The sequence below is a fragment of the Berghia stephanieae genome, chromosome 8, assembly GCF_034508935.2.
Source record: "Berghia stephanieae isolate SIO BIC M18660-M18661 chromosome 8, UCSD_Bste_1.3, whole genome shotgun sequence".
NCBI classification, from domain to species: Eukaryota; Metazoa; Mollusca; class Gastropoda; order Nudibranchia; family Aeolidiidae; genus Berghia; species Berghia stephanieae.
This window is the reverse complement of record NC_088367.1, coordinates 39,640,752-39,668,070: the sequence shown is the minus strand read 5'-3', so window position 1 is coordinate 39,668,070 and position 27,319 is coordinate 39,640,752. Positions and strand designations below refer to the sequence as shown.

Below are 27,319 nucleotides of genomic sequence, written 5' to 3'. Positions count from 1 at the left end.
AGGTTCCGAATTCCAATTTCTTTCACCTCCCTAAGGTTTGTTGTGTGTGGTGGTGACCCACTTTTGGTGCACACACAAAGAGAGAAGGCTGTGCTTCCTCGTCAGCGAAAAAGTCGGCTTTGCGAGTTGAGGTCCAAGGTGAAGTCAGAACTGAAATTAAAACATTACATGAAACTACATGGCCTGTATTTAACTGCCTCTGCATGTTTTAATGACTTTAATTAGGTTAACGACCGAAGTACAAATCCGTGCCGTAGTCGTAGTACTTACTCAACTCAATTTGTACAGAATACCGATGAACACTCGCTTCGATTTCTGTCAGTGATGACAAAGTTCTAATTCTGTTTTTCGATTCCAGCGGTTCCAGTCTATTCCAGTCTTCATCCATAACTACTATAACAACTGAAAATGATTTGTTGACTCCTCATGTTATTATCATCCATTTTAAAACCACTGGGGGAAAATATAACATTAACATAGTCTCTATTACTCTATTACAGACAGTCTATAACTATAACTTACTCAACTTACTGTACTGTAGACTGTAGTAAGTAGTAGAAACTAGTAAAAGTAACGGTAAGATTTATTCCGTTTTTTATTGCGGAGACTGCACAGAAACAGTATAGTATTGTGTACAGTACAGTAAATCAACAGTAGAATTATCAGTAGTAGTAGTAGTAGTAAGTACAGTAAAATTACTTTAAACCGAAAGAAGCTAAACCGAAAAATACCTTAAACCGCAAAGAATTTAATAAATTGTACTAGTTTCTTCATTATCTTTGTACTAATTCTTATGATGAACCGAAATACTTCTAAGAAGGACTTTGTTTAAACCGAAACAACTTGAGAGCACCTTCCCTTTTTCTCTCTCAATTTTTCTTCAAAAATTCGGGAAGGTGGCCCCACATAATAATGCCGGGCGATATTAAAAACAAAGAGTGTAAGTATAAGATGAGGGTGAGGGATGGGGGGTAGACAAACACTTCAATCACTGCACTTGGGTTTGGCCAGCACCACGATTGCAGACTGGAAAAGGAAGACAAAATACGGGTGGCTGGCAGGCGAAAAATGAGGAAAGAGGGGGAGTTGGGGTGTAAAATCACGCAAGCGAGATGTTCTCGCTCGTGTGTTGATGCTTTGGAACTGACTGGATTTTCAACACGACAATAAGGAGGGGAGTTGTAGACAACTTACCATTGACATGCCATTTCATTTCCACTTTGATTGAATGTGAGATGTAATTAGGCCTTTGAACCTAATGGCTTTTCAACAAGAGGGGTGTGTAGTAGACAGCTTAGCATTGACACTCCTTTTCATTTCCATTTCACTTCACCTCTGAGTAGCTGCGCATCGTTCATTATCAATTATCGCACAAGAACTTTCGATCTTATTTTAGCTTTACATTTTACTAAAAGATATCTAAAAGAAAGCACTGTGCTTACACGTTGGAGTTTAAAATCAAAATACTATGTGAAGTCGATGAAAAAACAGTTGATCAAGACGGAGATATGTAAAAAACATGGCATCCCGAACTCAACTCTTTCAACAATTTTGAATTGAAAACGAAAACCCCCAAAAATATTTTTAAAACACACCAAAAAAAAAAAAAAAATTTAAAAATAATAATTTTTAAAATGGTTACGAAGATGGCTTTTTTTCAACAACTACATTTAAGGGGAAACCCATGATACGATTAGATGAGCAAATTTCTTAAATAGTTATTACCCTTGAAAAACATCACAAAACGGGAACTTGCTTTAAAGCAAAATGTCTTTAAACCAAAATGGTTTAGAAGGTCCCCAAAATTTCTACTGTAGTTGGTTTGCATCTTCATGCCAACCAAGTTTCTTAGCTTACGTCTGCGCTTCAAGGTTATTTTTTCCATTATTTTCATTATGATTAAATATGATGAGGATAATACTAATATTATTAGAATAGGCTATGGCAGTAACTGTTAACTAGTATAGTTTGAAATTTGAACCATTGGTCGAAGTTGGCTGTTGCCGATAGTAGTATTAGTAAGATTATGAGCTATGAGAATTTTAAGTAGGCTATGTGCTATGAATATAAAAAGTTGTAGTCTGGAAAATTATTAAGATTACTGTTTTGTCTGAAGTTTGATGGGGAAAAATCGAGACCACAATTGTAGCTTACAAGGCCATGTTGACAGTTTGAAATAAAGCTGACAATATAAGTAATGATTAATTCAAAAGAAAATCTTATCACATTTATCAGTTTACCTGGGTGCTTAAATATAGTCTGCATATATTCATTATGACCAATAATAACAGAATAAGCTCTTTTTAAAAGCGAAAATGTCAAATGTAAAAACAATTTGATATAGATTGGAGCATTGAACACTGGATGGTTGATAAGGTGTGAACACTGCTGTAGAGGTAGATAATTATTTCCATAATTCAAACTTTCCTCCTGTCTTGTTGTTGTTCTTACTCGAATTTTAAATTATTTCTGACTTACTTTTATTCCCCCCACTCCTATTTCTTTCCATCGCTTTATCTCCTGTATCCCTAAGTTGAAACCAGGTCTAAAAAATATGTCAAATAAGGACTTTTAGTCATTTTTGTTATAAAAATTATTTTATTGAACTAAGATATTGCTTAAATTAAGTCAAAATATTAAATCTGATTGTCCCAAAAAGTCTTGCTAATGTGATTTTAGCCGTTAGCTCTTTCAGGAATATAGTCTTCAGTTACATTTTAGACAAAACCCATCCTATTATTTGTATATTTAGTTAAAAGTGATGAATGTTTTTTTAGACCTTAGAGGAAAAAAGAAAATAAGCAAAAATCTTGAAGCTTTTTATATAGTGTAATATCAACAAAAAATGTACTAAAACGCTTTACAGGGGGTCCTAAGCCATTAGCAACACTTAAAATGTGGGACGAAAAATAACACCAGTAAGGCACGGTATACTTTTTTTTTTTGACATTGTTATACGCCATGTGCTTCATTTTGCTCCTGATTGTGTTGAAAAAGACTGTAAGTAAAGGACTCGAGTTTGTCCGCTCATATCAGTACGTGAACAATAGACTTAGATCACAGGGTGAGTGCCATTTGACGTGATCAAGAATTACCTAGTGACCTATTCGTATTAATTTCATTTTCTTCATAGTTTCCATTTTCAATATACTTTGAGTCAGAGTAGTCTATATGGTATTAAATTTTATTTCTGACCTTTATGTAAAGTTATAGAAAACATGACACTCTTGTTTTCAACACATTTGTTAAGTACAAATAATGTTCCTGAAAGGCAACAGGAAGAAACATTGCAGATTCACTCTAGAAGACCAAAATTATTTAACCTTTTACTAAGAAAGGCCAAAAAAAATAAATGACTAAATGTATTTTTAGTTTTCGGAAAATACCTAAATGTCTTACATAATTTTTTTTAAATTATAAAAATTGAGCTTTTATATAGCGCAATATCCACTAAACGTGCTCAAAGCACATTACAAGGGGTCCCTGACCAACAGCAACATTTAACATGTAGAACGGGACAGAGACAACACTGTAAACGACCAGGTACACAATTTACATGCAAGTATGGTGAGAGAATGAGTGAAGAGCCTTCTCCAAGGACTCAACTATGTGCCGAACAAGCCTCGAACCCATGACTTTCCTATCCGAAAGCTTGTGTCATACCACTTGACCACTAGCTGTACAAATTTAGTTGCTGTAAAAATAAAGGGTTCTTAAAGGCAATCATTCAAAATTTTCCTCCCTTTTCAGTTTTTGGCACCATCAGCACTGACAACTGCAATAACTACCATTATGATTTGGAGTTTTACTTCATTTGAAATAAAGGGACTTTGGGATGGTGTTTAATATAATTGTAATCAGTTTTGTATTACTATTAAGAACTATTCAATACGTAATACAATAGCAAATATCATCCCCATTACCTTTTCTTGTATAGTAAGATTCCTCTTTTGGCATTGAAATTCCTTCGAGTCCGAGTGGTGTCTGAAATTCCTGTGAGACAAATTTTAAGTTGGCATCTCTGGGGATAATTTTTATGGTGGAATTGAGTTGCTTTAATCCAAAAACACATGAAAAAAAGAGCAAAATAAAAAAAAATATTTAAAAGTCTACCTGGTTTGACAATAAATTTGTCTTGGTCATAGTTTTTGTTGAGAATAATTATCTAACATCATTCAAGTTCAGAAAATTTGGGTAAATAGGATCAATTGTTTTGTTCCCATGTGATTATAAGCTAATTTTTCTTTTTTTAAATAAATTCTCATACAGTTGCTGATCTGATAACATTGTGGGGTAAAGTTAAATTTGTTTATAAATTTTATATTAATGATGATATGATATTGATAATTGTTAAATATAAGATCATGTGCATTTTTTTTTTCCATTTTTGTATTCGGATGTTGATTGCATAAAATTTTGGTGGTTTTCAAAGTTTTTAATTGAGACCCCTGATAGAAACTACCATGCAAAGTGATCCCGCATACGCAAGAAATATTCCACAACAGAGGATGTTATAATTTTTGTTTCGTATAATACACACTCATTATTACTTTAGATTATTATTATTATTATTATTATTATTATTATTATTATTATTATTATTATTATTATTATTATTATTATCATTATCATTATTATCATCATCAATATCATTACCATTATTATTTTGTCAAGAACCTCAAAAGTGTAGTTTTTTTTTTTGTCCGAAGTTTCATCTCATCTATCATTTTATTATTGATATAATTTACCTTCAGATCGTTATAAAATGGTCATTTTTGATGCATTTTTCCTGATAAGTTTTAGGGTATATTGCATAACATTTTGCATGTGAGCATATTTTGTGTCATAAGATAGTTTAGGTTGTATTTTTCTCCTTGAATTTCAGACTAGCGATTATTTTAAGTATGTTGAATTTTTGGGGGGTCCAAAACTTTGTCAATTGGGCATTGATTCTGAATTTTAAGACCAATCTAAATATATAAGGAGATAATTTAATGAAAGCGAGTCAAATTTTTTAACTGCTGTTGTCGTTGAATATATATATAATATTTTATTTATAAATTGATCATGGTTTCAAAAGTTAATTGCTTTTATTTTGGGGTTTTCTGAAAACTCTCCCTCTGATGTCTAGCGAGTTCATATGCAACAAATTTGTTCGATTTTCAATGAGGGTGAACTCCCTACATTTTTTCCACATAAATCTCTTGGTGGCAAGTCAACCATATCTCTATCAGACTTAATTAACTTTTAATTGAACACTTATTTTACTTATGTCAGTCTAAATGTTGGTCCACACACTTAAGAATGTCACCACATTAAGCTTTCCTTATTTTGAGTCTTTGGAAAGGGGATGCTGTTGGTACGAAAGAAAAGAAAGGTAAAAAAGCATTGAAACAGCAGGAGCAAACAATTGATTTGCATCATATGCATGGTAGGAATGTCTGTAGAAAGTCTAAAGATGAAATTGGCTTTGAGGAGATCAATGGACCCACCAGCTTTTGTTATCCATGTTGCTCACAGGGTGATATTGACTGGTTGTATCTATGTTACTTACATTTGAGTGTGAGTGATTTGTTATCTAACTCTGTATTTTTCTTCCCTTAATTTTATTTGTTTCAAGGATGCTTATCTACGTTATTGATTTTACTAATTTTAATTTGTTAACTGGAAAATCTTGAGTTGATTTATAGTTTCCATCAGCAAATTGCCTTCTAGTATTTTATTATAGTTTTATTGTATAATAATGGAATTTCTCCATGCAGTTACCACACAGTTCCTTTTGAACAAGTTACAAATGCATTTGTAATTTGAGATATTAAATGGTTAATTTTATAAATTATATTTTTCTATGCAGGATGAGAACTAAAATCACCTCTGGCCTGGTTGCAACCAGCGCTGATGGAAGTCCTAGTGTCCGGCCACCCATTCCAGCCAGTTGGAATCGAACCCCCACCCCTTCAGAAGGAGGCAATGAATCTTCATTAGATGGAAAAGATTCGAAGCCAGGGACTGCTGCATCTTCTCCAACGCCTCAACAGTCCAAAATGTCATCAGATATGACTGGCACCCTGGGGGACGTAGCTAACCCCCAAGCTAAATATGGTACCAGTATTATGGATGTGAATTCTTTATCCAACTCTTCACATACGTCTCTGGAGAAGAGTGCTGTGGCAGTTGTTGCAGGTGATGAGAATGTATTTGTTGATAATAATAATGCACCCAGTGGTGAAACTCCCTCCCCTCCCTCCAGTTCTGACCCTAACAACCAATCAACTGTTATTAATTCTAACAACAATCCCAATCACCAACAGCATCTACAAGACGAAGGTAATGAGTCTGTCAGCGTTTCTGAATCCATTTCATCTACTGCTACAACCACTACTAATAATGTGCCTGCATCTTCGTTGCCTTCTGAAGTGTTGACACACATGTCAGCCGAGGATCCCTGTGATATAGATAAAGAGATAGACGTGGAGTGCAGTCAGGATATATCAGACACCGATTTTCACACTGCATCTGCCACAAACACTGCTACAGTTGCAGGATCTGTTGGTAGGGATGGTAACAAAACTTTAGCAGAGTCTTCAGGATCAGCCTCTGTTGTAATGGATATGCCTTCTTCCAATTCCGGGTCCAACACATCATCTGCCGAGCCCCATTCTAAGCCTGCTAAAGTCCTGAACACTTTAGACAGAGTGGCAATGACCATTGAAAGTGTGGCTGCTGGAGAGGGAGAACCGCCCGCATTTTTGTTCATGGAGAGGACATACACCCCATCAACGCAACACACTTCTAATGTTCATTCTTCATCGTCCTCTGGCAGTTACAGTGAGTTTGCTTTTCTTCTTCCTGTTGAAAGAAACAAAAAAGAATTGTTTTTCTTGTGTGTGTTGTGTGTTATTGTAAGGTGCAATATATATAGATATATATATATATATATATATATATATATATATATATATATATATATATATATATATATATATATATATATATATATATATATATATATATATATATATATATATAATATCATTCAACCTATTATTCTTTTTCCCATCTGCTTTTCTTGTGGTCATGTTATATTTTATTACACCCTGTGTTGTCTGACCAAATATACATGCTGCATGTCACTTTAAAAATTTGTTTTCTATCCTTTTGAGGCTTAAATATTATTTAAATGCTAGAACCTTACATGAGCTGACATTTTCTAACCCATTCTTTTTTAATATTTATTATTTTAAAAAAAAAAAAAAACAACAAAAAAACTGATGACCAATCTTTTAAAAAAAGTGCCATGTAACGCCATTCGATTGCTTTTGTATTATAATTTAATGCTACCTTCAGTAAGTCTAGGGACCAGCTCTAAGCACTAAAAATAATAATTTTTTAATAACTGAGCTTTACTTGAATTGATAAGCAGTAGAATATTATTTAATGCATTAAATTATCAAATTAATATTGTGTATCTTTCATACATTTTTGCCAGGATCTCAAACCTTTTTTTTCCTCATCAATTTGCCCAGGCATTGTTTATCTTCAACCATTGTCTCCTCATTATTTAAACTTTAAAATGTTCTCAAAATAAAAGAAGAGAGCCACACAATTTTATAATGGCATGTTTTAAATGCCAATTATAGGAATAATTATAGTATTATAATATGTCTCTATCATATTTTTATAAAATAGAAAAAAAAATGGTTGGGAGTGAAATAAAATAAAAGAAGAAAATTTCGGAATAGCATTTGTCCAACTTGGAAAGAAAGATCTGAAGATATGGTGTAATTTTTGTATGCGTATAGTGAAGGTTCCGGTTCTGCCATAAGCTGCTGCATTCAAAATCTGTGATCTTACTTTAAGGATTTAACTTTTGTGTTTGTCACAGTTTCCTCAACACGAAATGCGTTGTCGCTATTTCTTGTTTCTCTTTCAATGGGATGGCAGTTTGCCTCCAGACTAAGGTATAACCCTGATACCCTTTATTTCCAGTGTTCACAGCCTTGGGGTATCAATACCATGGAAAGTGACTTGTTTTGGACACTCGAATTTGAGTAGTTAGGCAGTGTTTTATGGGGGTGAAAAATGAACATGTATAAAAACTTTAATTCTAGTTTTTATAGGAAAAGTAACTCAATTTTGTGGTAAGTAGTTGATCACACGAAATATTTGTTATTGCAGCAATCTCTTTTTTCCTCAATTATCCTTTCGAAAATGGCTCATTTCATTTTTTTTTTTTTTATTATTACCAAAGATTAAGTAAGCAAAAATTACAAAAGTAAAAATGTTTCTTTATCTACATGTTTTGCATTAACCTCTAATTGATTTATTTATTGTCTGTTAAAAGACGTATTCATTCTATTAATATGAATGACTGTGATCATAGTGGTGGTTTTTTCTCCATTAATTAATTGACTATTTCAGTGTTTACACAGAGCAAAAGCTTGCACATTTTATTTATATGTCTTAAAATCAGAGACTAAAACTAAAATGATAATATCAAGTCGAGGAACTTAGTAGCTCTATGCGTGTGCAATGTCAATTCAGTAAAACTAAAAATGAATCGATAAAATGGAGAGAAAGATATAGGGGGTAAATGTGACTCATAAATATAAGGGAACAACACAAAACAAACGACGTTTCGGCCTTTGGCCATTTTCATATATATATTTCGTGTTTACTTGAACAAGGCCGAAACGTCGTTTGTTTTGTGTTGTTCCCTTATTTATGAGTCAATTTATTCCCTTTATCTTTCTCTCCAATTCAGTAAACATAGCATTTGACTATTGATGGTATGTACAGCCTTCAAAGTTTATAGTCTGTTATAGAGAATTTAATGAGACGTAATCACCCAATTGAAGTTAGAGGCTGAGAAAACCAGTGCCAAATTAAGTTTTATATAACAAATAAACATATGAGTGGGACAATGTTTACTGACTTGACAGGGCCATATCAAGATATGCATCGTCTGCTATTAAAAGCCATTTGCCACTCTTCAAGTTTCTTGTCTCCGAATTTCAGTCTCAGTTGAAATAATACATCACACACGCTCACACAACATGTACGTCAATTTTAACCTTACATTACTCCTGTGTTGTCTCTCTCTCTCTCTCTCTCTCTCTCTCTCTCTCTCTCTCTCTCTCTCTCTCTCTCTCTCTCTCTCTCTCTCTCTCTCTCTCTCTCTCTCCCTCATGCGTACACAGAAATCGATTTCAGTCCACATTGCAAGCTGATTAATCAGATTAATACTGTCTCGCAGAAATCGTTTTAATTAAGCAGCATTCCAATTAACTCATTCTGTGAGTGGCCTTTATAATTGGAGGCTATCAAGACTACACTTTTCCAGTGGCTATATTATACAATACATTCTCATTAATTATTTTTAATTCCCTAAGACAGCCAAATGGGTAAAGTACAGCATATTACCATATTAAAAGGAATGGGTGGTGATAGACTTGATGCCATTAATAAATCAATGGACCAGATCTAATTGTCCATTTGAAGAGGGGGGGGGGGGGGGGGGGAGGGAGAGAGATCTGCGATTTTGGTGCCAGGGGAGGACTTTCTTCCTTTTCAAAAAAATATGTTTGTCCCAATTGATGTGATATACAGGCCGTGAGAGACTTGATGTGTGATGGAACAAACAGCTGCAGTTTCCCACTCTCCAGTTACCTAAGAATCAATGATAGTTATCATTTCAGTTGCTCTAAAAGTGGGGGATAGTATAGTGCAAATGGGGCTTAAAAGACAATCGTTCAAAAATTTTCCTCCTTTTTCATTTCTTGTCACCATCAGCACTGGTGAATGGTGAAAATTTACAAGTCTGGTAGGACTACACAATTATTAAGGGTTTTTAAAAATATTGCTGTGATGGAGAGCGTTATATGTTGATTTAATAGTTTTTACTTTTCAATCAGACCACTATGACAGTTGGGCCGTTGAAAATGCTCACATATTTTTCATATCATTACTCTTGTCATTTGTAACTTAAGGTCATGCGGCTTTGGGGGGGGGGGGGGTCATCACTTTAAGTCAGATTTTCACTTGTTTTCAAATCTAACAAGAGAAATATATTTTCCCTGAGATTAGTTATTTCATGCATACATTTTAAAGCTTGAATTACTTACACTGATAACTTTAAAAATGACTGCAGATGTATTTCTAGTGGTTGCTGACCTTACCTGAATAAGGTTTTAAGAATTTTGTCCTTACTTAATATTTATGTGGGTTTTTATTTTCTCACTTCTTTTACATAAAGTCATGATTTCGCTTTCTCGTGACAGCCTGAAAACTTTGGATTTGTGTGCATGCTGAAATACCGTTGGAAATTTTTGTCTAATGTTGTAGTGATTTAGGGCTCTTTTGAAGAGCATGAGCGATTCCTGTTGACATCACGCGTCTGTATGGTGGATTTTCTCATTTTCTATCATGGAATGCCGTGGAAGTAATTTATCCTTTTTTTTTTCTTTCTTTTTTGTTATTATCTTCTTTTTTTTTCTTTTTTGATCAGTCATAGTTTTATTGACTTTCAGAAGCTCTGTTCATTTAGATGAATTGTGAAGCTACAGATTTGTATCTTTACTTTCTCTTTTTTTTTTCTTCTCTTAAAATTGCAGATTCTAGATTTTTCTCCAGAAGAAAGGCAATCCTATTTTTTATGGTTTGAATGATAATATCTTGTTTGATTGAATAGATTTTCTTTATTCTTATTTTTACTTTCTTTCTTTCTTTTTATTTTTTAATTTTTTAAAAGAATTGATATTGATGGATATTTGGAATGAATACTATCACAGTAAGAAAATTTAGAAGTGGAAGAAGCGGTTTGGCTAGACCAAACAAAATCTTAATCGCATGGAGCCTAGGAAAGGTTATTTTATCAATGCTTTTCCTTATTGGCATAGCCTGAAAATTGGAAAGTTATATGAAACTGAGTTTGCAGTTTGTGTTTAACCTATGATTTTATCTGATAGTAATAGAAACAGTAGCGTCTGCTCTGAGAATAGTCTGTTTGAATGCTGTTGTGTACAGGACAGTATTTCTCTCCTCAGAAAAATCCAAAGTGGAAAAGGGTGGTGGCAATGCATCTGCCAGTGCTCGATTGCCTGTGATCAGTTCTTTGTTGACACCAGCTAGTGTCAACTCCTCAGATACAGAAATGCAACAGTTACAAAACTCATCTGTAAGTCTTGTTGATTGAATTCGTGAATATTTGTTTTATTTTTATTTATTTTTTAAAATTTGTTTATTGACCAGGTTGTTCATCTTTAGTTATCAGAGAAAATGTATGAGAGTGTTCTCAAGAGATTTTTTAAAAAAGAAAGAATTATTCCACGCCATTTTATTAGACGGGTTATATGTAATGACATTTTAACAGATTGATAGCTCTCTGATTACGAGTTTCAATATAAACACACAGTAGTGTTTGTTGTGGAAAATTCATTTGTGGAGCTGGAATATATTCAAATATATTGAAAATGAACTTGTTTAACGTTTTAACATCATAGCACACATAGCCCATAATTTTTTGTACCAAATATGAAAGTATATAGCCCGAAATCTTTTAGTTAGAGATTTTTAATTCAGGTTCAAAACGAGAAATATGCATGTCATGGTTATTAAGTTGTAGCCTTTCTTTGTTCTGTAGTAAGTTGTTACCATGTATGAATGTCATCCCATGTTATTTCAGCTACCAGGCATCCAACACATGACCCAAGGGAACACTAGGGGTAGCTCATCCCCATCCACGGTGCTGCCATCCGTGGCTCACTTTCTTGGACCGGCCAAGTCTCCCCCCTCTGCCTTCACCCCCCACCAGAATAGTCCAGAAATGTATGGCGGGGGAATGTACCCGTCATCTACCCCTCGTGTTGGGAGTGAGGCCGGTAAGGCAGGTAGGTGCTGCGGCAGTGCTGAGTTGTAGAAGATAAGAAAGATTTTGTTACAAAATAAATCAATTTACGTTTTAAACCCATTTGCTCTATTTGGTGGTTTCATCAAATTCAAATGGATCATTGTTTTTTGTTTTTAAAAAAATGGAATTGGGCAAACTGCACAATTGGATTAGTATCATTGTGAACTTTTTTATTGGCTGGGTTTGATTTTATCCTGAGTGGACATCATACCTTCCCATTTTCGTCAAGAGAGCAGTAAGTTTGCAACTTTAGTCTTATCCAAATTGAGCTGCCTCTTTATGGAAACTATCAGGTCTGCAGTTATGACCGGATAATTGAATAGAGAATTTATATTATTTTCATGTTTGTATACCTGTTATGAACAATGTTGTCGACCCCAAAATTGAATGTTACCCTCCTGGAGTCTTATGTTGTAAAGCTATGTTACACACTAGTTGTTGTCTCAGTGTCTCTGTATGACTGAAGTACTTACACTGGATAGCGCAACACTCTTAGTGTAGGTTTACAATTAGTGTGTTGAGTTTGACATTGATATTCATATTTATTAGACATTCGTTGAATGATTTTGTCATCTTGTATGTTGTATGGTGTTTGTTTCTTCCATAACTGTTGTGGTCAGCTTTGTTCTTGAATATGTCATTCAATCCAGCATCAACAGTAAAATGGATCAACATTGACCATTGAAAAATGTTTTCTCATCTCCTCAGTTAATTAAGAACATACGTCAACGCCTCTGCTCTTTATGGTTGTAAAAAAGAAGTAGTCTTTCTGAACCATTGGGTTCATGGAGCTGGAGTTTATCCTGGTTTCTATAATGTGAAACAGACAATAGCAAATAATTGCTCTCCTTTGGATACGAAACTAGTCAATCTCAAAGTATTTTCCATTGGCTCTAACAGACCAGCTACTGCTGGGTAGACAGGGGAATCAGGAAAAATCTTGACTGCATCTGTGATTGGTCTATGTCCCTTTGCATATGAAGTGAGTGCTCTACCAACTGAGCTATCGGGAGTTCCTATGGTTGTAGATGAGCACTTTAGAATGGGTTATGATCAGATCAAAATTTAGTACGTATGATATAAATTTGTTTAAATTTGATTAGTCTAATTCTTTTATGATTACACTACCACACTTGATGAAAGCATTGCTGAACAACTGAAACTGATTAATGATAAAAAAGAATCAATTGCAGTTCCCAACAACTTAATCTTTACAAAAAGGGATTATGTTCGATATTGATGTTATTTGACTTATTTGTCAATGATGCTTTTTTTTCTCCATATATTTTCTTTGGAATATGAGAACCAATTTATTAATGGATCATGTAGGTTGCCAGACATAGCAACATAGGTCACATGGCCAATAGGCGGAATCATAAACTCCTGTTTGTTTTCTGTCACGCACATCTGAGTGTCATTCTTCAGGCCTGAGATTCATCATTTCGTGTCAAATGATACACAAACTCTATGGCAATGCCTCATTTCTGTATATATTTTAAAAAAATAACTTCCCTGGAGTACACTTTGTCATCTATCAGAATTTATGAATTACTCAGTGTACAGATATTTAAAAATTGTGTTTAGCATAAAAATATCTATCCAGCTGTCACGTTACTATAACATCTATTTGCATTTGGCATTCCCTGGTTGTGACTATGTATATGTGTGTGTGGAGTGAGAGGCTGTCTCTGTTGATAATCGGAGCCATGCATTTTGCAGTTGTGAAAACATTAATATTGTTATTGTTGTTGTTATTATTATTATTATTATTATTATTATTATTATTATTATTATTATTATTATTATTATTATTATTATTATTATTATTATTATGGGGGGGGGGGGGGGGGGGAAGAGTAAATAATGTCCTCCTTTTGTCCATATGTTAATGGTAACGTGTGATTATCTTGTTTTCGTGTGCTGTGTTAGGCTTAATAAGGCCATACAAAGATAAAATTTTAAAAAGAATGTCATGTTCAGAGAACTGGGAAATGTGGGGTCACTGTTGTTTATCTTTGAGAATTGTAATGATTGTGTCCTGAATCCCTCCTGTTGTCTCACTCTCTGCTTTCACAGAGGCTGGTTTCGTCAATCAATTTTGTCATTTTATTGATTTCGGTTCCACGAGACATACTTTCATTTGGTTTAGTAGGAATGGACCAGATTTCAAAAAGCAAAGGTAGAGCGAGAACAGCTGTTGCAATTTTTGATCACTTTCATTCTCAACAAAAGCATATTATATGTGAACGACATAGTAATGGTTTATGTTGTCATAATAAAATACTAAAACCCTTAATTAATTTTTTTTCTGAATATTCCAAATTGAGGAGGGGGAGATGGAAGAAGAGGAGGAATACTTGAATTTTTTTAAAAACAATGTTCAAAAGTTGAAGGTTACATGAAGAGCAAGGAAAGTGACATGTTTTGAGTTGGTCTAGTAAATTGAAAATTAGTTTTGGTCATCCGATCTGCTATTTCATTCATTCTTTTCTGGCTCTTCATTGTACAAGTTTCTGCCTCTCTCTAAGTGAGTGGTACATATTTAACCTCTACTGATTGTGTCATGGTCGTGGTTTGAGTGAGAGTAATGTTGTCCTGGAATCCCTCGGACCAGTATGGGTGAATGGGTTGCTTTTCGAATCTATGTCATTCACTTCTCGATCTTCCCTTTTCCTTTTGATTTTAAGCTTGGAAATGTGACTTAATTTAAATCTATCGTTACTTGATTAATACATTACCCTACTTTTAGCCAATGCCTTAAAGGTGTCCTTGCCATAAAACCTTTATGCGACCAATAATTTAAGAAAGGCCATAAGGTGTTTCATTGCCTCTATTGTAAATGTTGTTGCTCGAAGCTCGAAGAAATAAATAACAATGCCACTACCACATCATCTCGTTCATCTGTAGTGTTTCATTCATCTTGTTTGTTGATAAAGGGGAAACCTGAAACGTCCGTCTCTTTTCGTAATTAAATTGAAGCTTACATTCAATTTCACATTGTTATTCCTTGCCTCTACTTTGAGATATTAAAAAGAAATGCCAATTTGTAGCGTTCGTTCAGTAATGTAAACCCAGCCGTTGACTTGAATGCTTATCCATATCATTCCCCAGACATGTCCCATCTTAGCGGCAGTCAGTACCAGGACCTGGGAGCCTCTTCCCATAAAACAGGCAACAACAAAGCCAAGGGAGGAGGCAGTTCCAGCAAATCTGTCACACCCGCCGGATTACGTCTAAGTATGGCTGCATCAGAGGAGCTGCCAGATCCACTACCCCTACCTCAGTATTCTGACAAGGTTTGACCTCTTTCACATTTTTAAGAATCTCAAAACTTACTCTCAACTGATAATACTAGGCTGGAAGATGTATATCACCATCACGACTTTTGTTACACCAGCATTATCACCTCCACATCATCATCTTTTACCAGCATCACCACTGCCACAACCACCATCACAGCATTGTCACAGCCACAATCCCCACTGCATCACTTCCACCATCACCACCGCAGTTTTATCGTCATCACCACCAGCTCTGTCAGTGCTACAACCACCACCTCTTCCACAGACAGACACTAGCATCAATACTACCAACATAGTCTTTTGATCACTTCTTTGGGATGTTTCGAATTGCAATATTCTATATTCTGAGCCTAATCCTAAATTAAGATGCTCACTTGGTTTGGTTTCTCGATAAACCAGATAATTTTGCAAATCTGTGGACAAGAACACGTTTTTTTATCCTTCTAAAAAGTACACTTTTTAGGATCACAGAATGCACTTTTCATCATGGAAAGGTTGGCATGTCTGTGAGAGAAATCTATGTTCCATTCCTCATTATAGTACTCTACTTCCATATATGATCTGATCATGTAGCCCTCTATGGCTAGGTTATTACTCATTGGTTGGAGGATGGACTTCATACTGTGCTAAGCCACTGATTAGCTTCATGAAAGGGTTGGAATTTTGGAAAATTTAGATTTTAAAATTTATTTTTGCTATAAAACTTCTAGTTGGGATAAGTAAGTGCTCTAAAACTTAGGACATACAATTTTAAATACATCTTTGGGCATATCTTGTAAAAACTGTAACAAAATTTGTATCTCACTGATAAATATTTCTTTGAAAATAGTTTATAAAAATCCAAAATGGTGGCTGTTTATATTTATTTCAATGGCATATGCCCAATATTTTTCTTAAACCACCTGTCGATTTGTTAGTAGAAAGACTGTCCAGTTATATTTAGCAATATTACAGAATCCTGCAGTCCCACTCATAGATTTTTGGTTTCACTGCCGACCTTCCGCTTAAGAAATTTGTCTTTTATATAGTTTTTTACAGTCAGCTTTTGGATGGTAAAGTCGTAAGAAAGAGTTTGTCACTTTGAAATAAATGTTATTTTGATATATTTGGCAGGTCCTGCGAGCAAAACAAATGGGGACAATCGCCTTTGACAGGCCCACTGTTCTCAGAGAGACCGTCCAGTTTTATCTTCAGTACAAGCATTACTGGAGTAGCCACGACTATGACCGCATATCGAACCTTGTTGTTGAACTCTTCCCAGAATTCAAGGACACCGAGACACCAGGGGTGCCTGTCAATGTGAGTACTGTTTTTATGTGCTATTCCACCATTATATTTGTCATATTATGGATTGGATGCAGTGTTATAGAAGGAATGAAATTGACGTCACTCAACTCTTTGTAATTTGTTTTAGCCATTCATATTTATGAGAAGTTTTCACTAAAGTCTATCAGGCTATAAAGAGAGAGAGATTGTTAGAGCATGTCAGTCGCTCCAGTCTTGAAATTTTTCGGTGTTTTCTCCATTGAGTTATTTTTAATTTTATATCAAATTGATTGTGATGTGACATTTTATTTTATGGTGTCATTTACTGTGAAATTGAACATTGATTTTTTTTAAGAGAAATTTTTAAGAATCAGTTTTTATTCATTGTGAACTGTTTTCATCCACATGTACTTAGAGTGTGCTATTTTTAAAACGTCATACTTATTGACTAATTGTTGTCACCCAGCGGGTTTTAATTCACTCAATTTAAGCAACGTCGGCCATAGCTTACTGAGATGTATTCATGGTTACATTTTTAGATCTGACAACAATGGAGCAATTTAATAAATATTATAGCTCTGCACAACTCCATGCCCTGAGGACTTATCATTTTAAACCATAAGACCATACAATGAACTTTTTGAAAAGCCAACACATTTTTGTGAACAATCACCGCACAAAGAGAGGAAGAGGATCTAACCAAAAATCATCAATACACCCTACAATCACAGCAAAAGTTAAGACCATCATGTCAACAAATGACCAATCAAATAAAGCTCATATCACAATAAAACAACATATAAACCAAAACAATAGTCCGAAGTTGCTTATCATAAAAAGTGAATTAAAATTCGTTGGGTGACAACAATTAGTCAATAATTATGATGTTTCAAATATTGTTGTAACACGCCTGACAAGCAAGGCTTGTGTTTGTTGTGCTCTGGATTTTGCCTTTTTATAGATATAACTGCGTCGGTTTTAAAGTGAATCTTATACATAAGAATTCATTGTGATCTGGACTTTTAATCGATATGAAAATTGTGATTTTTTTAAACAGTTGAAATATGTGATATTTTAGAAAATCGGTATTGTAAATCCAATTTTGAGGTCAACACTGACGTTTTTCTTAGATATGAGTTCCAAGTTCACCATAACAGTCACCGTGTCAGTATTTTCAATGGACTGTGAGTACAGGTAGAACTTTAATCACCAGTGTGTTTTAGATCTAGACACATTATGGATGTTTCTAGTTGTTTATTTTTAGCCCTTTGATATCTCGTCATTGTATACAAACAACACCGTACCATATTCTTTAACAAATGGCTATTTTGATCACCCAAGACCGCATAGGGGTGGCATACGTAAACAGAGAATGATACCTGTTCATATTGGTCATAGACCACCCGCCAAGACCCCTGGCAACAATGATAACACTGCTACTGTCGTTGTCTGACGTGGTCACTATCTTCAGCATCACCACCATCATCATCGCTGTTGTCGTCATCATCGTTACCACCATCCCCGCAGCCGACGTCACTATTGTCACCACCACCATTATCATCGCGGTCATTGTCTTTATCATCCTTCGTGACGTCACCACAGCTCATACTTTAGTAAACATAATGGTATTTTAATTCTCAGTCGGTCCGAAACATGGCCTTACAAATCATTTAATTTGTGGCTCTAATAGTGACATTGTTTTTATTACTGAAACATGGTTAGAAGAGATCGGAGATTGAAGTAATCTTATATGAATTAACGTCTTGTCAATTTTAACATCATGTCACATCCAAGGATATCAGGACGTGACTGTGGTATTTGTGCAATTTCTATTAAAATACTGGAAAATGTCAACACATTCAAATCTTTTGAATGCACAAAGATCACAGCTTTTACCATCATGTTTTTATGTTTAGACCATCCACCACCATCATTATTTAACAAAATAAAAAATGCAGGCTTGATGCGAGATATGGAAGACCTTATTGAATTATATATTTCTTTTATTGATCGTCTTATAATTTTCGGTGATTTTAATCTACATTTTCATAGTGGGCAGGGAGGCATTTACTATCTTCTATCCCCCTATTTCTGTTTTCCAAATTGCTTTCTGTCTTTGTCTTGGAATGAGATTACTTGGTTTTGTCCTGACTCTGCCGGAGTTCCTTGGCTGGGAGGGAAACAGTCGAATGTATAGTTATAGTTTTGGGAGATGATATTTTTTTCCTGGTAAATCATCTCTGTTATGTATGGTTATTTTTTATTTTTAACATATGATTTGTAAACATTTGAGTGTATTCTTCTTAGTGGGATCTTGTGCTGGGTGAGGCTTTTAGCTGATTTCAAACTAAGTACTTTGATAGTGTGCTCTTGGAATCTACATCTACATTTCCTATTTGAACCAGTTCCCCTTTGTCTTACCTTTTCTTGGGTGCTTTAATTGTAATTCTAGAACTTTTTACTATCTCATTTTCTTCCTTTTTACTGCCGCTGATATGACCTTAATGTGTTGCAAGCGCCATAAGACCCTTAACAACAAACAGACAATCTACATTTTGATTCAGCTGACCCATATTCAAAGCGTTTATGGAATCTTTTAGCCAACCATATTCTTTTACAGATTACAAAAAGCCATATTTTAGATTGGGTTGTGACAAACACTACAACTTGCCCAGTCTACAATAACCGTACATGGTAAAGTCATATCCGCCCGCTTCATCATTATGTTCAACATAAACAAATCGAAACCACCCAAAATAAAGTCACTTGTTACATCCCATAGCATCCTGTAGTGTTGAAACAGAGCTAGCGATTCTTGGATCACAACTTACAGCTGATTCCCATGCAACACTTTGCAAAATGCTCGACCATAATGCACCATTGTGCACGAGAAAGGCGACCAGATGACAAGCTGCTCCATGCTGAACGGTGATGGCTAAGTTCCAGATAAATGAAGATCATCAACTATATAAAGATCGTCACCATAGTCGAGGAGACCATATCAAATGAACAAACTTACTTTGCTGAAAAAATTTCCACATGTGAAAACACATGTGCTCTTTTTCAAACAGTTAAAGAAATGAAGAATGCAATTGATAATAACCATTTACCAAAAGATATCCCTGAAGAAAACCTCCCAACTGCTTTTTCCAAGTATTTTTCAGACAAAGTGAAAATGATAAGAAACAAACTAGATCTTCATTCGGCTGTTCAAAACGATGAGGTAAATTTGGATTGTTAGACCCCCAAAATTTATATCTAATTTTAATATTTTTAATCATGTTTCATCTGATGAAGTAAAAGAAAATCTAAAATTCACAAACAGAAAAATCATATATTCAAAATTCACAATTCATAACACTGCACTGAAAGAAATGAACAAGGCGAAATATCTAGGAGTAACAACTAACAAACTAAATTGAAAGATCATGTTACAAACATATGCAAAAAAAAAAGCAACCTCTACCTTAGGCTTCCTCAGAAGAAACTTATATGACAGTAGGAGGTAAATAAAGTTACACAGTAAAGTGCTACAGGTCTTTGTTAGACCTACACTATAATATAGTTGCTCTGTCTGGTACCCTCACCACAAATCAGAAGATCCAAGATATCAAACAAATACAAAACAGGGCATTGAAATTTATAAATCAAAACAACAAAGATAAAAAGACATGAAACTGATGATTTAAATCTTGAACCACTACAACAGAGAAGAAAGTATGACAAAGTAAAAATATTTTGCAAAGGCCTAAACGATCAAGTTAAATTACCCCTTGGATATATTCAACAAAATAAGAGGAGGTCATCCAAGTTTATGGTTCCCGACTCAAGAGTGGATGCACACTTGTACTCGCTCATACCATCGACAGTGGAATAGTTTCACATCTCTAAAGAAAGATAAATACTGTGGTCTGTGGAATCTTCAAAATTTAAGTTACAGACTTAAAAGGAAGAAGTAGTAGTAATAAACGTTCAAGGTTACACATAGTTTTGTGTGTTAGTACGTTACATCCAGCTGGCAGATGTTGTGAACATTTTGGCTAAACCACAGCATCAATACTTGTTGCCTTTATTTTTCATCTTAAAAAATCAAATATTCAGCATTCTTTTAGAAGCACAGGGGATATTTTTTTTAAGATATAAAAATTACATGTGGACAGCCTGAAACCTGTCCAAATTATCATATTTTAATTTATTATTTTTTTGTTATGATTTATTCCATAATGAAATGTGAATTTCATTTTGTTGGTATTTTTTTTTTTTAATGTCTTTCCCAGAAACGAATACGCACTGACTTGTCTATGTATGCCCGCAACTTCCGTCGTCGAGAGGTCTCCCAGAGAAAGAAGGAAGGCACACCATCCAGTCTGGATGCAGATAGAGACCTCAAGAGTGAGGGAAGCACGCCAACAGTGGGTGCAAAAACATTCCAGCACTCACCATCTCCCACGTCTGGTTCCTTGGCATCCTCAAACCCTTCTGATTTTTGTAACGAGCTTTTGACAGCTGCCAGCATCATCGAAAGCCAAAACTCGTCTTCCGTCATGGCCAAGACTGAAGATTGTGAGTTTTAATGTAGTTTCACTGGTTTTCAATATGCCATCTGCTCTGTGAGAAATAATTCTTGTCAAAATACGGCATATTGTAAATATTTGTTGTCAATTGTTCTAGTCTGTTTCAGTAAGTAATCTTTGACCAATTGTGTAAAATTTAGGGTATTTAAGTTTGGTAACATACCTGTCCTGAGGATTTTCCTCGGATCTGTGATTCAGTGGGGGAATTTCCTCCTTTGGTAATAAATTGCATTTCCCCCAATCAAATGCACCGGCAGTGAGAGACTTGATGTGTAATGGAACAAATAGGTGCAGTTTCCCACTCTCCAGAAGTTAGCTACTAGAGTATCAATGATAATTTATCATTTCGATTTCTCTAAAAGTGGGGGGTTAGTGCAATAAAAATGGGGCCTTTAAGGCTATCATGCTTCATTAAATGTCGATCTAAATTTCAGGATACATTTGTGTCAAATAAATGTCTCATTCCAAATTTAAGGATATACATGACTGATGACTCCTACCATTTTGTATGTTCCTGGTCTTTTTTTTTTTTCAATTTTAGAAGTGATGAATATGTTTGTGAAAAGAATTTATTTGTGTGTGCGTTGGTTTCGGAAAAAAAAAAGTTTTGATTTTTTAAAATGGCATAAAGATCTTTTATTTTATTTTGCTGGTATTACAGCTTGCTAGCTCGGGATATATTTTCCTTATTTTTCTAGTTACGATTTAAAACTTCAAAATATTGTCTCGAAAGCTGCCCATCCAGATAATTTTTACTTGATCGCATGTTGGCATATCAATATGAATTCGTTTTCTAACTGTAAGTACTCAAATGCATCAAAAGATAGCATTTATAGCTGTCTTGCATTCTAAAATAAGACCAGTCCAACAGTATGTGCCGAATGTATATTTCTTGTTATTTTACCTTTCAGTACGAAGTCAAGGCCAAAACAACAGTAACAACAACAACAACAACCAGATCCATTACCAGCGTGGTGGTGGCAGCAGTGCCAAGGGGGGTAACCAACATCACAACTCCCAGGTCAGTGGAATTCCCATGCAGAAACAGGATGGGCGTAACAGTGGTGGTGGGAAAGTTGTTGCAGCCGAGCAACAGCAGCATCAGCAGCATCCACAACACGTGGCCACGGCTGGTGAAGAGGATGGTGGGGAGGGCACGCCTATTCATTTTATGTACGATAAAGAGGCGATGACCGCTGCTTTATCCAGGGATGCAACAACTGCTTGGCAGGTACGCCAGGTCTGGCACATGCACGCTTGCTTTTGTTTTTGTTTTTCACTCTTTCCATCCCTCCACTTCTGTTTTTGGTTTTCTTTTATTTTTATTTTTATTTTTTATTTTTGTTGGGATACAATTTGTCGAAGATTTTTTTTTTTTTTTCTTTTAAAGTTTATTTCATTTTCTATGATTTGAGTTTCTTTTCTTCAAAGTGTGTTGCCTTGGTAATGATTACCATTTAAAATTTTTGTTTACATAGTTTTCTTTTAACTCTTCCATGTTCTCATGGATGGGCAATTTATCACATTTGTTCGATTTTCATTCATGTTGAAATATTTACAATATTGATTGCACAATGCTCAAGAGTTACTATCTCTTGTTTTGTTTTTTTTTTTTAGAATAAGTTTATCGGTCCATCAGTCTTGACTCAAAGCATTCTAAAATCAAAAAACAATATCATTCTTTTTGGTAGGTATTCCATGAATGGAAAAAAAAAATTAAAATTTTAAAAATGTACGCCAACAATATTATTTAACCACGATGTAGTAACAAGTTGTGATGACGTGATTACTCTGCGTGGTATGGTAATGCAAATGATGCTGTGTTGGTAGTGATGACACTGTGGATGTGGTAGAGGCTCTCGTATATGAAATTTGACCAGAGTTATAGTTCTAAACCGAAATATTTTTCGCAAGTGAAACCATTATTTTTATTTTTTTTTTCCCCCACCTCTGTATGATGAATGCTAAAAAATGTGATGGTGACGAAGTGTTATTGGAAATGATGTGCTTTTTTTTCAATTGATGGAATACTTAACCAAAAGAATGATATCGTCTTTTCATTTTAGAATGCTTTGAGTCAAGACTGATGGACTGATAAATTTTTTTCTTTTGTTTGTCGATTTATGTTACTGAAATCTATAGTATAGGTTTCTGCCCCCAAAAAAGGACATTGTATGATTGCAAAAAATTGCAAAAGTTAATTATGAACTAAGTGACTGTATAACAAGGTTATGACCTGCCTATTAGGGAAGGTAGAGTTAGAACGCATAATTCTTGTGAATTTTTTGTGTGTTGCCATGGTCATGGCAGCTATCTTGAAAAGTTGACACAAATAGTGGTCCTCCGCTGTTTCTATAATTATCATATTTCATTTGAACACATGTTGTAAACATAACAAATAGCAGTTTGGTTAGAATAGTTTTATGATCTAAAAGATATTTGAAAATCACGACTTCAAAAATTCACAATTGCCAACTCCCATTTTTTCGAGAGGACTACCTCCTTTATTTGTAGGGATTTTATATTGAATAAATCCAGACAGTCATAAGCCCCCCCCCCCCCCTCTCTCTCTCTCTCTCTCTCTCTCTCTCTCTCTCTCTCTCTCTCTCTCTCTCTCTCTCTCTCTCTCTCTCTCTCTCTCTCTCTCTCTCTCTCTCTCCCTCTCCCTCTCCCTCCCTCCCTCCCTTTTTAAAAAAAAAATAAATTTTTAACCACAATTAAAAGGACTTGCACGTGGCCTTCATCGAACATCTATTTTTTTAAAAGTTTTCAAGATATCGCCTTCAAATTTTTTGAGGTATAACAATCAATACTAGTGTTAAATGGACGTCATCATCATCATTGCCTTTTTTTTTTACCCCGGATCAGGGGATACGCCACAGACAAACAGTCTCCATCCTTCTCTATCCTGAGCTAACTTTTTAATCTTGTTCCATGTCTTATCACTTCATTGTATATCAGCTTCTTTAACTCTTTAGTTGCCACGGTCGCCGCACGGCGACCAAAAAAAAAGGTCGCTGAGTTGCCATGGTCGCTCTACGGCGACGAGTCAATGACCGCTATTATCGAGGCGAATAATTAATTCTGCGAGCAGTAATTATACTGCTGAACTGCCATACATCTCACTGACGGCTATTGACAGCATTTTCTCGTGCATTCATGATTTAAATTCGATTTTTACATTGTTTTTATCGTAATTTTCCGTTGCCAAGGCTTTGTTTGTATTCCACTAGGGAATCAGATGAAGAGATTGATGTGTATAGACATGATAATGACTCAGGAGATAAATTTTTATCAGAATTGGAGATTACGGACATTGAATCAAGTTCGAGGATTGACGAGGGAGGGTCAGACAGTGATTTTAGTGATGTTCCAGGGGGTCGTGGGGACAATTTACAGAATGTAAACAGAAGGGGGCGTGGCACAAATGCTCGAGGTGATGGTAACCAATGGATATGGAATGTATTGACACATGAAGAGACTCATAATCCAGCTGAATGGCTCATTGAGGTGAAAACAATTCTGGAGCAAGGGATGTTGGGTTTAATGAAGAAAAGGTTATGCCTGTGAAGTATTTTCAGCTTTTTTCCCCCCGATGTTTTGGGAGAGGAAATATGTTACTTATTTTTTCTCCCTCCCACCCCCCACACAAAGAATGTAAATGAAGAGATATCAATATGATATTTTCTGTACTTTTTGTTCAATCATTACTCAATAACTACATACATCAATAAAAAAACATTTTTATTCATATATGGTGGAGATACAGGCCCATAAACACAGAAATACATGAAAAATGAATATTAATTAGATATCCAAGATGGCCGCCAAGGTCATGTGACCTAATTTGCATTTCACATAACGTCAAACTGTACCCACATCTATTCTTATATACCTCTGAAAATATGAAGTATGTGTGATGATTACTTTTTTGTAGTGATTTTTTTTTTCTGAAAGCACTCAATTTTCGTCCATTTTGGCCAAAAGGCTTGGCAACTGGGATTTCTTTTACTGCCAGGATGCTTGGCAACTAAAGAGTTAATTCTTCTCCATGTTCCTCGTGGCCTTCCCCTTGATCTTCTGCCCTGAGGGTTCCAGTCCAATACTTTCTTTGTTATAGTGGAGTCATTCTTTCTAAAGGTGGATGTGGAAAAACAAAAAGAAATGTGTAAGATTAAAATCATGAGATCATTTTGAAAAGTGTCTCTAGAATGAAGAAAAAGTAAAAAGTCAGGGAAGGAGATAAAATGGGGGTCTTTTCTTAAAATGAATTAATGAATTATTGCAGTTTAATATGATATGTAAAATTAAAATAATAATAATGTTATTTTTATTATGTGTAGTAAAATATCTTAACTCTATACTTTTTGGGAAGAGCGTTGATCATGATGATGCTTTGTTGTGAAAGTGAAACACTTGCGGTAACTACATGTTTCGCCTGGCGCTGATATGACCTAGATGTGTTGCAAGCGCCGTAAAACCCTTTAAAATGATAAAATGAAATGTTTCGCCATCTTGAAAACCATACAGTGAGAGTGTGTCAAAAATGACGCGTGTTTACCCATGCCACGCATGTTTGAATGAAACAATCTATTTATAAAACTTGTGGAAAACGATTGGTCATTCATTCATGACTAATAAAATTATAGTCTGTTTCCAGAAAACTAGTCAATCAACAAGTGAACAGCAGTTAGTCTGTCACGGATATATGTTTTCAGGGCTAATGTATAGTAGCGGAAATCATGGATTGGTTGAGTTAAAGAATGATAGTGCAGATTTTGTACTTTTGGTTTTGCAGGGGAAAAAATCCTGAATTTTAAAATCAAAACCAGACTTGTGAACAATTGTTTATTTTACAGGCATTTTGGGTCGGCAGCTCCGAAAGCGAAGAAAATATATGGCTTTTTTCAACTGCAAATTATTTGAAATAACCGAAAGAAAATGCTGTATCACAATCAAATCACCAGCCATTTGTAGCAACAAAGAGAGCATTTGCTTCCCTAAGATTCTAATTATACTATGCAAATGAGAGATAATATTTTTAAAGATTTTCCTTTCTTAAATTTGTGCTGCCTGGGGAAGAGTGGCCACCCTGAAAGATGCACGACAATATCAGAACCCTGCCGTTTGAAAAATTTTCCAAAAATAGAAACCATTAAATATTGGATTGTGGATTCTATCTTTTAAAATTCTTATAGCGTTTTGAAAATCATGGGTCCAGAAATCACGGAATCTTTTTGCACACCGAGCAACAGATGATTAAAAAAAATTTTTGGGGCTAAATTCCAATCATGTGTCACATCACTAATTATTTGCAGCAATTACATGTCAGTTTTGAATGCTCATAACTTCCGTTATATACAGGGTTGCCAATTTTCCATTTATTTACGGAATTCAGTATGTTTTTAACCCTCAGTTTATTTTTCAACCAAAAAGTAAGTTCATAATGTCTTTTTAATGGAGTTCAGCACTCAGGATAGGGTCAGACAATGTGTCAATGCATAAAAGTTCAGTAAAATTTTGCCTCCTGAGTTGGCAATTTTGAATATAAACCTGCAAGATGATTCTGGTTGGTGGTATGGTTAGTTACACACCATCTTTTTATTGCTGTTTTTATATTATCATCGACGTATTTATGTTGTTATTTGCATTTCCTGTTATCATGGGAGATTCTCAGATGCAATAGGTTTTGCTCTGACCGATTATATTCTCTGAAATACGCACCGGCTAGCCCCCCCCCCCCCCGATTGAAGTACAAAATGATGCTGGTGTGTTTCAGATCTACTCGGATCAAGTAGCCCAAGTCATGGGAGGTGGAGCCAATCCCAGCCAGGAGTATGAAATGACAGAGGTAAGTTTGCCGACTCAGACCTATGCTGAAACAACCCTCCCTTCCCCTTCCTTCCAGTCTGTTTTTGTGAGTATTTATTAGGAGCGGTTATTTCAGTAATGATGAAACACATAGGTCCTCCTCCATGCACTGCCTTTTATTTATATTTTATCAAGCTTGATTCAACTCTACCTTTTGGTTTGCCTTGGTTTATGGATTTAAATTTTTTTTTTTTTTATTTTTAAGATTTTCTTTTTAGTTTTTTTTTTTGGTACACATTTAGGCTATAAATAATTATTTTTATGTAGCAGGTGTTTACTAAGGCTTATATTCTTTTGAAACTATGTCTGTCTCAACTCATTACAAAGACAGGATATTAAGGCTTCTTAACTGATAGTTGATGTTTTCAACTCTTGTATTGTATCCACCATATTGTTGA

The 27,319-nt window shown here is 35.0% G+C and overlaps 1 protein-coding gene across 13 annotated transcripts in view; it reads left to right on the top strand.

The window, feature by feature from the left end:
- The window catches only part of LOC144978661 (uncharacterized), a 51,688-nt gene that overhangs the window by 434 nt on the left and 23,935 nt on the right, over nt 1-27,319 (top strand). For 9 of the 13 annotated variants that reach the window (XM_078924985.1, XM_078924993.1, XM_078924995.1 and 6 more), the window contains exons 2-9: nt 5,855-6,828; nt 11,046-11,176; nt 11,684-11,888; nt 15,020-15,204; nt 16,324-16,509; nt 20,754-21,039; nt 21,962-22,281; nt 26,830-26,901. In XM_078924985.1, coding sequence (XP_078781111.1) covers nt 5,856-6,828; nt 11,046-11,176; nt 11,684-11,888; nt 15,020-15,204; nt 16,324-16,509; nt 20,754-21,039; nt 21,962-22,281; nt 26,830-26,901 — 2,358 coding nt within the window. In that variant the 5' untranslated portion in view covers nt 5,855. The remainder of the gene's footprint in view (nt 1-5,854; nt 6,829-11,045; nt 11,177-11,683; nt 11,889-15,019; nt 15,205-16,323; nt 16,510-20,753; nt 21,040-21,961; nt 22,282-26,829; nt 26,902-27,319) is intronic. The other 4 variants (XM_078924997.1, XM_078924998.1, XM_078924996.1 and 1 more) reach the window with 1 other exon arrangement.